The sequence below is a fragment of the Euphorbia lathyris genome, chromosome 1 (assembly GCF_963576675.1).
Source record: "Euphorbia lathyris chromosome 1, ddEupLath1.1, whole genome shotgun sequence".
Classification (NCBI taxonomy): Eukaryota; Viridiplantae; Streptophyta; class Magnoliopsida; order Malpighiales; family Euphorbiaceae; genus Euphorbia; species Euphorbia lathyris.
Window position 1 is genome coordinate 118,946,367 of NC_088910.1, and position 12,936 is coordinate 118,959,302.

General features: G+C 31.7%; 1 protein-coding gene across 1 annotated transcript; it reads right to left on the reverse strand.

Annotated features, from left to right (window-relative positions):
* Positions 1-10,833: 10,833 nt before the first annotated feature.
* LOC136214298 (protein LURP-one-related 4-like) lies at positions 10,834-11,994 on the reverse strand. Its single transcript, XM_066002869.1, has 3 exons — positions 11,672-11,994; positions 11,367-11,573; positions 10,834-11,255 (listed from the first exon to the last, which is right to left on the reverse strand). The coding sequence occupies exons 1-3, from the start codon at positions 11,915-11,917 to the stop codon at positions 11,121-11,123; spliced, it is 588 nt and encodes a 195-aa protein (XP_065858941.1). The 5' UTR covers positions 11,918-11,994; the 3' UTR covers positions 10,834-11,120.
* Between the last annotated feature and the right edge of the window lie 942 nt (positions 11,995-12,936).

The following is a 12,936-nucleotide window of genomic DNA, read 5'->3' on the forward strand; positions in this document are numbered from 1 at the left end:
GCTGGCTCAGAAAAGAGGAATCAACATTTGATTGCACAAACTCTTAGGATTAAGGAAGAGTTAAGAGATATCTCTCACTTGTTCTTCATTTCTAGTGATAAAAGTGAGAGAAAGGAAAGAAAAGGGAAGAAATCACAATCTAATTCGGCTTGAATCAGTCCCAAATCACCACAAAAATCAATTACATAGTTAATCCAACACACTCATAGATTTAATTTTCTTCAATATCATCTTAATTCAGTGGAATTATGTTGAAATTTTAAAAACTTCTTGATTTGTGCTTTGTTCAGATTTAAGGAGTGACACTTTGAAGACACGATACAAATTAAATAAACTGAAAGGCCTAAAGATTGTGTCATTTGTTGCGCAAATTTTGTTTGTGCTTTGATTTTATGGAAGATAATCTTAATTTTTTTGGAAACAAGAAACGATCAAATTTTCATGTTAAAAAATAAGGTTAATCGATCACTTTTGACTAAAGAGGGCTAATATCAATATACTAAGCCAGCCAATCGAGCTTAGTGAGAGTTTTTTTTTGTTCAAGATCGATTGTCCTTAATATGCAGATATTGGTAATTTTCTTTTATTTTTATCATTTTTAGTTTTTAAATTAAAACCGATCTACTTGGATATTTGAATGTAAGAGAAAATTAGCATTATTTTAGTATTTCTGACTTTAAACCCCCTCGATTATCGTTTTGGTTAATTTGCGTAGATAAAATTGTTTATTTTCGTTTTTAAGTATGTAAAAAAGTTTTCTTTTTGTTCCCTTTGTATAAACAAAATGTGATGAGATCATGCAAGTTTTGGTGTTTGTGTAGTAAAAAGTATAAAATGTCCTGAATTAAGTCGTTTATTTATTTTTTGTGAGAAAAATTGTCCTTTTTGAATTATTAGATTTTATGAAAAACTTGTCCTTTATAAATAAATGATTTTCAGGAAAAACACGTGCAAAACCTTTTTTTCTTCATTTTCTAGTGACATGGTCGAACGTTCTTGTCTGAGGCAGAAAAGGTTGATCGGCCTTAGATCTCAGAAAACACTATTTTGTGTTCTTTCTAGGATATTTTGGGTAGTTTAGTTTTTCCGTGTGTCCTTATATATATTTAGACTTAATCAGAAGATAAAATTAATCTAAAATGAGCAGGGTTAAAAAACCCGTATATAAAGATCCGCTTGTTTCAGTTGTTCCTATTAGTCTAAAATAAGCAGTAGATATTAGTTGTTTTTTCCTATAAAAAGTAGATATTTCAAAATTTTACCAAAAACTTTCTATCTTTTATTTAGTATTGAAAGATAAAAATCAATTTCGAAAAATAAAAACAAACAGACACATCGTATTTTCAAGAAATTTGATTTTTTTAGTCCTTTTTACCAAAAGAATCAATGGGTGACTATATTTTTTTTATAATAAATAATTATTTACTAATTAGTGTTAACAATTGATTGATTATTAAATTAATGGTTAATTCATAATACAATATATTAATTGATTATTTTGAGTATTTTAACTAAAATAGTTATTTGACATTTATTATAAGAAAATGAACTTGATTTATAATTAATTAGCCATTAACTATTAGAATTAATTATATTTTATGACATTCCTCGTAGTAAAATCTACTCAGTATATTCCATATCTGTCATATTTGAGTCCATATATATGTCTTGTGATCAGTGGCGGAACCAGGCCCCGGATGACCCAGGGCTCAAACATATCAATAAAAAAAAATTTCAAAACGTAAAAAAAAAAAATTAAAATTAACTGTGCAATTGACCGTAAATTTTCAAAGTCCAGCCCATTAGGGCTCGGCAAAAATTTTTTAGCCTCCAAAGCATTAAAACTGTAAAAATGTTATCATTTTTTTTAGAAACTAGCATTGAACTAATAGAAAATTAAAAATGTTTACTTTTTTTTTTGATGGAATGACATAATAAAAATGAATATTAAATATGTTTATTTTTTTTTTGTAAAGACATATTAAAAATGAATTCAAAAGTGTTATGAAAATAAAAATAAAAATAAAGAGTTCATTTAAATTAATAATGGTAACATGTTTTTATAATTATTGAAAAATAAAATTAAAATAAATAAAAAAATTAGACTGAAGGGAATCGAACATAGGATCTCTTAAACAAAAGCAAACATACTTAACCATCTCATCTACCTTTATATATTGAAATAATACTACATAGAGTCAATATAATTCTCTCCAAAATATTACGAGACACCGTTACTAAACTTTTTTTTTCTCAATTCTCGGGCGGCCAGCCGGGGCTCGAGCCCCGGCCAACCCCCCTAGTTCCGCCCCTGCTTGTGATATCGAGTCTAACGTCCCGAAAGAAACCGAAAAGGGGCCAAATGCTTGGTCCGCGACACTAACTGTTATTCCCTCCATTCCATTATATAAGTCATTCTAGGGTATTTCACACAAATTAAGAAATATATTGGTTACTAAAAAAAATTCTCTCTCATGTCACTATTGGGCAATAAGCATTGGAATATTAAAAAACATATGTACCAATACAAAAAATAATTCTCTCTCATGTCACTATTGGGCAATAAGCATTGGAATCCTAGAATAACTTATATTTAGGGAAAAAAACAATTTGCTAGAATGACCTATATAATGGAATGGAGGGAGTATTATTTTGCAGATTTAATGGACGTATATATTTAAGATTGTTTGCTTGTTGTATATCCTAGTTCGATATTTTGTATTCCCATTTATCCCGATTCATTATGAATATATAATTATTTACTTACCGTTTTCCATTGTATTAGCATCAGCATCAATTAAACAACAATGATATCATATAAAATAAATCAAGCATACAAGTTTAAGAGGATTTAATATTAAACAAGTAAGTGACTGTTCTAAACCTATTTCTGGAGGGTGTAGTAATGGAGCACTTTAAATCTACTATACCGAATTTTTCCACTCTAATATATTGGGTGGAAACTCTACATTGGTCAACTATTTGCTTTTCAAAATCACATTTAAACATCATCAAATATCAAAATTGAGTCTAACCACTTCATAGGTTACAAAGCTATATGTCGGTTAAGAGTAAATGAACTATATCGTATCAACAGTCTTGATCACATGCACCTTAATGAGCATGTAGAATTTGCTCATTCACCGTTAGATCTAGGCTTATAGGATCCTAAGGTGGAGATTCAAAGCATCCTGAGGCTTAAATTTAATAAGCCTATATCTAACGATGAATGAGCAAATTCACTTGCTCATTAAGGTGCATGTGAAAATTTCTGCTCGTATCAAATAGTAAATGTTCTGGCGAACAGTATTAATCCCACAAAGACCATTTTCCAATTCCCTACCCATACTAAAATTCTATATTATCTAAGGATTGAATTATTTGATTGAGTTTTGTCACTTTAATTACTAAATTAAACTAGAACGCAAAGGAGTAATATTCAGTTGTCTACGTACGAGTGAAACAGGCTAAAACTTTGGATCCCCGTGTTGATTTATATGGATTTATTTGTGTATGTTTGATGGCTTCCCCAACTTCTTTCCGTTTTTCTCTTACATCCTCCATCTCTATCACGTGTTCATCTCTCATGGTGTTCATTGCCTCTTGACAGATCTATGTTGCATATGAGCTAATTGGTGATTTCGCTTATGAACTTCCTCTATTTAGGCTCGAGGGAGCTGAGACATTCTTCGTGACTTGAAAATATCTCATCGAATTGTCACATGCATCAGTGAGAGTCCTAGACTATCGGGGAGGTTTCGAGGTTGAAAGGATTAAAATATTGTTTAGATGAGCCATGAATATGTTTGTTCGTTCCACGTTCACCGCACCAATTTGATGTGAGATAATCTAAGATAGGTTTGTTAGAATCATTCCAGTATCTGAGATGAGATAAAAAAAAAGATCAAACAAAGGTCAGGGACCACAATCCAACTTTGATGCTTAAGTTAGCAAAGCAAAAGAGAATAGTACTGACGGGTATGGAATTAGAGTATCAAAGAGAATTAGGTTCATGCGGCACTAATACTTACCTCATTGAAAAGAAATACCCCTATTAACCTAAGTTTTTTTTTTTTTTTTTTGTTGAGAAAACCTAAGTGTACTTAATTGATTTACCATGATATCAGTTATTTATCCATTTTAAACTTAAACTTACAATATATAATTATAAAAATCTCATGAAGTAAAGTAGAATGAATATATTCAAACTTGTATCCATTACACATTTAAATCTCAAATTCACAAATAATCACACATATTAAAAACGAATATTCCAACAACAAGAATATTCAGAATCTTGGATCTTTGTATTAAATATTAATTGTATATACATATATGTAGCTTGTGTGCATGATCATAAAAATAGAATCAATACTGTAAAATGATCTGATCGCATACAAATGGGTCAAATACCAACACCTTAATTAACAAATGGATGAGAATCTCTATAATATATACTTTCAGATTTAATTGATTTCAGTTGCCATATATAATATATAAATAAATTACAATAATTAGTTCAAATAAATATAAAAAGCTGTAGCATCTTCTTCTTAACGATCGGATTCAAATATTCAATTGTAAATATACTCATTTTTTGATATTTTTCCTTACAAATCAGAAAGCGTTCAAAAATCACGTGTTTCTCAAACTAGAGTATAAGAAAGGGGATGTCACGGATGAACTATAACAAGAATTTATATTTGTTTAGGAGTTTTCTTCTTCTTTTTAAATAAATATCTTAAGATATGAATCTCAGCTGGTTGATTATTATTTACTTCGATTCCTTTTTTGCTGTTAATTTAGGAGTTTCAATAAATTAAAATGAGGGATAAAATGTAAAAGTACTCATAAATTTGATGGTAAGGAACAATTTTACTCATGACGTTATAAATAGTACAACTAGTTGATATCGTTTATAAGTTGAACTAATTACTCTTAGCTATTAATGATAATTAAAAACGACTGATTAAAATATTTCGTAGGAAATCTTTACTTTCTGAGAGCAATCTTTCAAATTGGAATCAGAATTAGTCCAGACAGTTGATAGATTGTTCGTAGATTAGACCTAACGGGCTTCTGTAAAATTATATTTGGTCCAAACCAGCCCCTTTTTATTTTAGACAGGCTCCGATTGAATCGGACTCAAATTAGAAATCAAATCTTAAACTCACTCTAATTTTTTTGATAATAAAAATAAAAATTTATATTTAGAAATAAATAATGAAAATTAATAGAGCAAGTTGGACTAGACTGATTATAGAATTTTTATAAAATCTAAGTCCTTCCCAAATATAGGGGTGCTTACGATCTAAAAGCTCAAAACTTATTATTAATGTGCAGGAATAGTTTTATTATAATCTCTAACACATATGTTCACGTGCCAATCCCATCATGTATTTAAATTAAACAATAAATAAGATTGACAAGATTTGAACCCTTGATCGTTGGATTCAAGAGACTCACATATAGTATCAGGCAGACTGACATTACGCGGATGACTAAAGCCAGGTCCATAATTGGAACGACACCCCAAATCCCAAATGACAAAAGGTCTAGCCGCATCCAATCAAAGTCCACAACCAACATGCACAACTTTGAATCCAATCACAAGAGAAACTTTCGGAATCGTACGAGATAGAAGATTCATCCAGGATTCAGACTCCTTAAGGGAATATGAATCCTAAATTCATAAGGATTCTTAATGAAATGACAATCTTAACCTAATCGAACACTATAAATAGATAGATATAAGTTTCATTACGTTAACTACTATCTCTAAACTAATCTTTATTAATTCTTCAATCCAATCCAATCCAATCATAAAACTAACTTAAATCTTCGGAATATGAAAGAATCTCTAAACTAAAAGCTCAAACTTATAATTAAGATAAAAAAAAAATTTATTATAATTTCTAACAATATTTTCTTATAAATCTAACATATTACACACTTTAAGCATTTGAACCCGTGAATAAGTCTAGCTGTCAGCTATATGAGATGGTTAAAAGAATTTGATAGCTTGCGAAGCATAACTATATATAATATATTATCAGAAGTATATATATATTATCTGGACAATGGTAGTGACATGTAGTGTTGTAGAGATATATAAGGACAGTTATATATGCGATATTATAGAAGATTGTTATTACATGATATAACTAGTTCCGATATACTATTGTTTTATTTTACTAATTTTGGGGTCAAATGATCCACTTCCAGCACTCAAGTTTACGAATGACTAACTATATATTATTGAGCAAAGTCATTATCCTATATATATATATATAGTTTCAAAGGGTTTAGTTTACCCTTTTGATTATCATACACTGATATTAATTGATTAATTTGATCCCAGAATATGTGGCTTTCTAAATTTATATTAAACTGAAGTAAGGACATATATATACCTTACCGGGGTGTTTGTTAGAAGGGATATAGGAGGTGAGATAGGGATAAAAAATACGAGATAAGTTATCCCGTGTTTGTTTGGGAGATAGAAGAGTGAGACGGATGAGGGATAAGCCTCTTATCCCTCAAATCCTATACCCAGGAGGGGGGTGGTATAAGGAGGCGGGATAAGCTCCTGCGATTTTAATAGGATGGAAAAGTCCATCTTATCCCTCAAATTAATGTTACGTAGTTTAAATAAGGTTAAAATAGTAAAACGTATTATTTTATCCCCATCCCTATCCCACATACCAAAAATTGAATAATAATTCTCGACTATCATATTTTTATCCTTATCCCAACCATTTATCTTTATCCCTATCCCAACCTTTATCCCTATCTCTATCCCAATAGAATACCAAACGTCCCGTACATAATTACAATTATTATATATATATAAGGCGAGCTCAACAATAAGAAATTCATTTTTATGGCACTTTCTGAATTTAGTTTAATTTTTTTTTTCTGTCATTGAAGTCCCTATAGAATATGTAAGCTAATATAGTCTAATGTTAAATAATTTGATTGTACGTTTTTATGTTGATTCACCGTCTTTATGAAACGATGTCTTGCAATATGTTTAATAGTTGATCAGAGAGTGTTCAATATCTGGCGAACTTACTTCGATGCTTAAGTTAACAAAAGTTGATGAGAGGTTGAAGACTATAGAAATACTGGTAACTGTAGTGTTTAAAATGTGGAATATACATCTTATTTATTTATAGGGACTGTCAGGAGTAACTGTCGTAATCCTAAAAATGTGTCCTAATGACTCAGTGGATATATGTGAGCCTTCAGTTGGCTCTAGAACCTTCAGATTATAATAACATCGGTGGTGGATCCTGTCATATAGCCAGGTGTTATCGCTTTATTGGGCTTCACGCTGTTATGGTATCAGACAATGCAATCTGTCACGTACCTTCTGTCTTTTGCACAACCGATTATTATGATTCAGCGGTTCCCTTTTCTTCACCATATGGATAATGTGATTGATATAGTATAAAATATAGAATGGGCCCCGGAAGGTTCGTATGGACCCGTTAGCCCATACTTTTGGTCGACCACCTCAGGATCCCAAAGGCTTTTTACTGAAGCAACAAGAAGAAATGGCCTTGGATCTTAAAGACACGCTAAAGTCACCTAGTGAATTTAGATTCCGGACCAATCTAGTGATGACACGTGTGTCCAAGCACAAACTCAAATATCTATAAATATCTATAAATATGAGCCAAGCTTAAGAAGAAATGTACACAACTCTAAATATTAAAACACTATTACATTCTCTATGCACTGCATTCGCATACTGACCTAGACATTAGAGAGGGTTTGCCGGTCTCCGACCTTCTGTCTAATTGTTTTCTGTCTTGCAGGTCCTTGGAAGCCTCATCCAAATACTTTAAGGATATTCCGATATCAGGGACAAATAATAATATCAATCCACATAATCGAATGATATATTCACAAAAATATTTCTTACTTTATATTACACGATTCTTATGAGTCTTTCTAATCTAATCAGGATCATAATATTGATCCACATATATGTTTTTATGGAATATTAGTTAGGATATCGTTATAATACAAATATACAAATCCTTTCGCAGCATTGACATATTTCTTACAAGAACTATAATTTATATTCATCACTACTAATCAATCAGTAGACTATAAAATTTGTAGATTCATGAATTAACTATGTACATGATAGCATAATATATTTAATAATGTAATTTTATTTTTTATAAAAGAAGAAAAATCCAAAATTAGTATGATTGAAGAAAGAAGAGAATTTCCATTATCATCTCACAGAACAAGAACAGAGCATGGTATATATATGACCCACATAACACGTGGCATGTATAATTATATATATTTTATATGAAAAGTGCAATTATTGTTTTCCCAAATTAAGAATATTCTCTGATCAGTTTTACTAAACTCAACTGAGTTAGTGAGTCGTCGGTCAACTCTAAAACTTGCAAAATAGAGAGGCAACACCACTATTTAAAAAGGTGAAAGTGATTTTAGTTTTTGTATTCATATAATGAAAATAGATAGTGCTTTATTTATTGAGGTCACAGCACACTGGTTTTATATTATTTCTACTTACAATTTTAATGTTGTAGATACACACGTCAACACATGATTGGTGCATTTTTCACATGTACTATTCTTTTTGATATGGACACTCATCATTTTAGGAGAAATTTCACCACACTAATATATTAAATGATTGGTGTAATGAAGAAAATATATAAATGTAACACTATTTTTATTTTTTTGTTTTTTTATAGAAATTAGGATGAGATAGAATTTGAGTGGGTTGAGCACCCATAGTGTAAGAACTTACAAATCCATAATATATTAATAAATGAAAAATGAGTGTTTGAACAAGAGAAGATGAAGGAGAACAAACAAAAAGAATAGGGAGGAAAAAAGTTTAGAAAAGTCAAGAAAAACGCAAGTTAAAATACTACAAATGTCATCATTGATAAACCTGTGGCAAAAAACAGGAGCCGAAGGCCACCAATTGATCACTGAGGAAGAGACTCCAAACTTTGTCAGTGCATCAACAACTCTATTTCCTTCCCTAAAGATGTGTGAAAAAAGAATGTTCATCCTAGAGCAAATATTGAGACATTGCAACCATTATTGACGAATACTCCAAGGAACATCCATGGAACGATATCTAAACAGATTAACAACGTACATTGAGTCTGACTCAACCCAAAGCTGATGTCAATTTTTCTCCTAAGCAAGTTCAATTGCAAAAATAGCGGCTCTCAATTCAGCCATATAAGCAAAAGAAGGAGGGGTAGAAAAAGCAAAACAACCTTTGAAAAATCCACGATATAGTTGCGAAAAATACCTCCCGCTCCTGCCTCGTATGGAGTGCCAAAAGTAGAGCCGTCCACATTGACTTTAACCCAGCCCGGAGGAGGTTTAAACCAATGGACCAGAATAATATTGGGAGCCGGAGGCGGCCTAGGAGAAGCCAGAAGATGGGATAAGATAACATCATCTCTCCGTGAAGAGCAAAAAACTTTAGAAGTGGCAAAGAACTCTCGAATCATTCGAAAGAGGGTGATCTTCAAGTGCTGAATAGAAGGAGAAACTTCCTTAAAGATTGCTTCATTCCTGTAATGCCAGATTAACCAGATGCAAGTGACAGCGGCAACACGCCAGATCATCGACACTTGTGAGCCAAAATGAATGCTACGAAGAGGGGATGAATTGTGAATAACGAGGCAAAGAGCAGTCAAAGTGAAACTCAAGGGCCCTCCAAAGAGAATCTGCAAAAGAACAACTAATGAATAGGTGGTTAATGGACTCAACATCCCTACCACATAGAACACAACGAGAGGCAAATGAGAATCCAAGATGCTGCATGAGGTCGTGAGTCGGAATCCGGCCATGCAAAACTTTCCAGAAAGTGAAGGAACGAGAAGGGAGAGCGAGAGCATTCCAAATAAATTTATACTAGTCCACCGAAGAGGAACTAGGACTGATAATCGAATAGTACTCTTTGGCATAGAAAATACCATTCGTAGAGGGCTGCCAAGCGCAGAAATCAAGATCATCTCTATCCCTATGAATAGATCGAATACTGTATTGAACAACCAAAGGAAGAGTGTCTAAGTCAAGCCACTCCGAATTAACCAAAAAATCATCAACAGAATTAAAGCGTGAACGCTTATCCTAATGATCAAGACCCAATTTGTTCGCCACCGATGGAATGATCCACCTATCTGTCCATAAATTGAGCTTTGAAAACTGGTCAATCCACCAAAAGATCTGGTCCCAAATTGAATATACTATTTTTGAAGTATTCTAAATTTTTTTTCTCATTTTAGACCGGTTTAAAGAAACGGTAAAATTTTAATTAGAGTTTATTTGAATTAAAATTCATCCAAATAAAATAATTTAAAGAGTAAGAGAGTTATCTCTAGCTCAAAATTAGAGTAGTCACTTAATAATTTACAAGATAATTTATATATTGTTCTATTTATTGAGATTCCGATAACAATTATAAGGAGGTGAGCAGTTTCTGTTTTTCGACTTTTTGTTTGCCTTTTTATTTTAAAAAGGAGAGTTTTAGATGTTTGGTTAGACACTTTCTATTTGCATTTTGTAGTCAAAAAGTAGCTTTTTTTATAAAAACAGACAATCCTGCTTTTTGGAAAAGAGCATTTTCAAACAGCAGATAAAACAATCGAATCCTAAAAACCAAATCCAAAACGTAAAATTCACTTTCTTATAGAATAATCATTGATATTACTTCAAAGTTTCATATATAGTTACAAACTGAAGTTGTAAGCTCTGTATATTGAAAATTTACATCCCTCCAAAAAAAATTCAAAAAATATCACAAGAAGAAGAGAAGAAAACCTTTAGAAAATAACAAAAAAATCCAAGGTTAAAACTCACAAATATAAGAGGGGGGAAAAAGAATTTCTTTCTCTGTATTTTCTCTATATTTACAGCAGCAGCAAACTCTAAATTAAAAAATTTCTATAACGATCCAAACGAAACTCAGCAGCTCGATGTGTATTATTCTCGGAGTACCGTAAAATTCAACCTAGATGCTGACATGTCATCAACACGATTGATTCCGGACTACAGTAGAATTTTTCCTCAAACTCATTGAAGAAGTTGATTTCTCTTTTTCACAATCTGTGATGCATTAATCCATAAACCGTAACTAAAGCCATGATAAAGGAATGATCAACTTCTCCATCTACCACCATGCTTAATACATCATCTCCTAATATTACTCCTTTTGATGTTTGCTTTCTTGTTGCCTGCACAATTCATTAATTAACTCATTAATCCCACTCTTAATCAAATACTAATTCTTCATAATAAGAACTAATTAAAATCCCCAAAACAGATAAATTAACTTAAATGCTCACCTTAGCAACAATTCCTCCATTGCTGTTTATGATCTTAAAGGCCGATTTCCCTTCCGAAACTTCCAACTTATAACATCCGTCTTCACTATCATCACCAGATCTAACTACAATTGAACTTTTCCTCACTTGAAAATAAGGTTTCTGAGATTTTGAATTCAATAATCCATCACTTTTGTATCCCTTCCATTCTCTGAAAAACCACAGTTTCTGCACAAAATTAAGTAATTAATTAGAAACAATTACATCTAATCTATGTTTAAGCACTATAATCAATGATTAAATTAAACATAAACATAAATATATACCTTAATCGTGAAAAGAACTGTGCCGCTAAGATCCATTAGAAAAACTTCAGAGCTTCCTTTTCTGTCGTAATTATCAACTCTGTAAACAATCTGGCCGTTTTCGTTGTAAATCGTGCATCCATTTGTTTGCATAACCAGAGATTTCATCCATATGGTGAAGGTTTCTGATTTTGCTGATGAAGAAGATGAAGATGAAGATGAAGATGAAGATGAAGATGAAGAGAGAAGAGGATGAACTTTTGCCATCGATGAGTTCAATTTTGAGATGAGATGGAGAGAGAGTTTTAAGTGTTTTTTTTTTATGTGGTTAAGAAATTGATGAGATTGTGATTTATCATCTCATCGATGATGTATATGCCTTATATATATGTGGTGAACGACTTTGGTTTATTAAATTTAATTAGACTTAATTACTTTATTTAATTGCTAATTATTTCAGATAATCACGTTTATAGTATGCAATTGTGATATTGCTGCTCTTTTCTTTTATTGGGCTATTTATATGGCAATATATATTTCGCATGGGTGTTAAAAGACTTTCGGTGGAGTCTGACAATTTGGAGACTATCAATAGGATTTCGGATAGACAGGCTGTTTGTCTTAAGAGTCAGAATCTCATTAAAGCCATCTTGAGGCTTCGTCCTGCCTTCGATTCTCTTACCTTCTCCCATATTTATAGGGAGCAAAACCGCGTGGCGGATCGCTTGGCAGCTGCTGGGCATGGGAGGATGTTAGGTGTTTCTACCCTTTCCGTTCCTCCTTCTTTTCTGTTACATTCTCTTCTTGAGGATAGGATTGGGATCAGTCTTCCTAAACTGATCCCGGGTTAGGTTTTTGTTTGTTTGTTTTTTTTTCTTCACTTCTTACCAAAAAAAATATGGCAATATATATCTTCAGTCTAACTTTTTTCCATAAAAAGAAATTCATTTATATAAAATATTTTGGTCTAGAATTATATTTAATTAATTGAAGGCATTTTGTTTTTTTTTTCAATGGATTATATTTGTATCATTTTTTTTATTGTGGTCTGTACAAATCTATACTGTACCAGGAGCTATAGGTCAGGGGCTAGACCGTGGATAAAAAAAATTTAAATACTACGTGTTGGGCTAGATGCTACGGGTTGGGTTAGGCCGGTTCATGTTATTTTTATAAATCCCAAAAAATCCTAAATTAAACCCTAAATTAATTATAGGGATAAAGTACCAATTTATGTTTCACGTACAAAATAGCATCAATATAGGCTTAATATTTAAGAAAGGGTA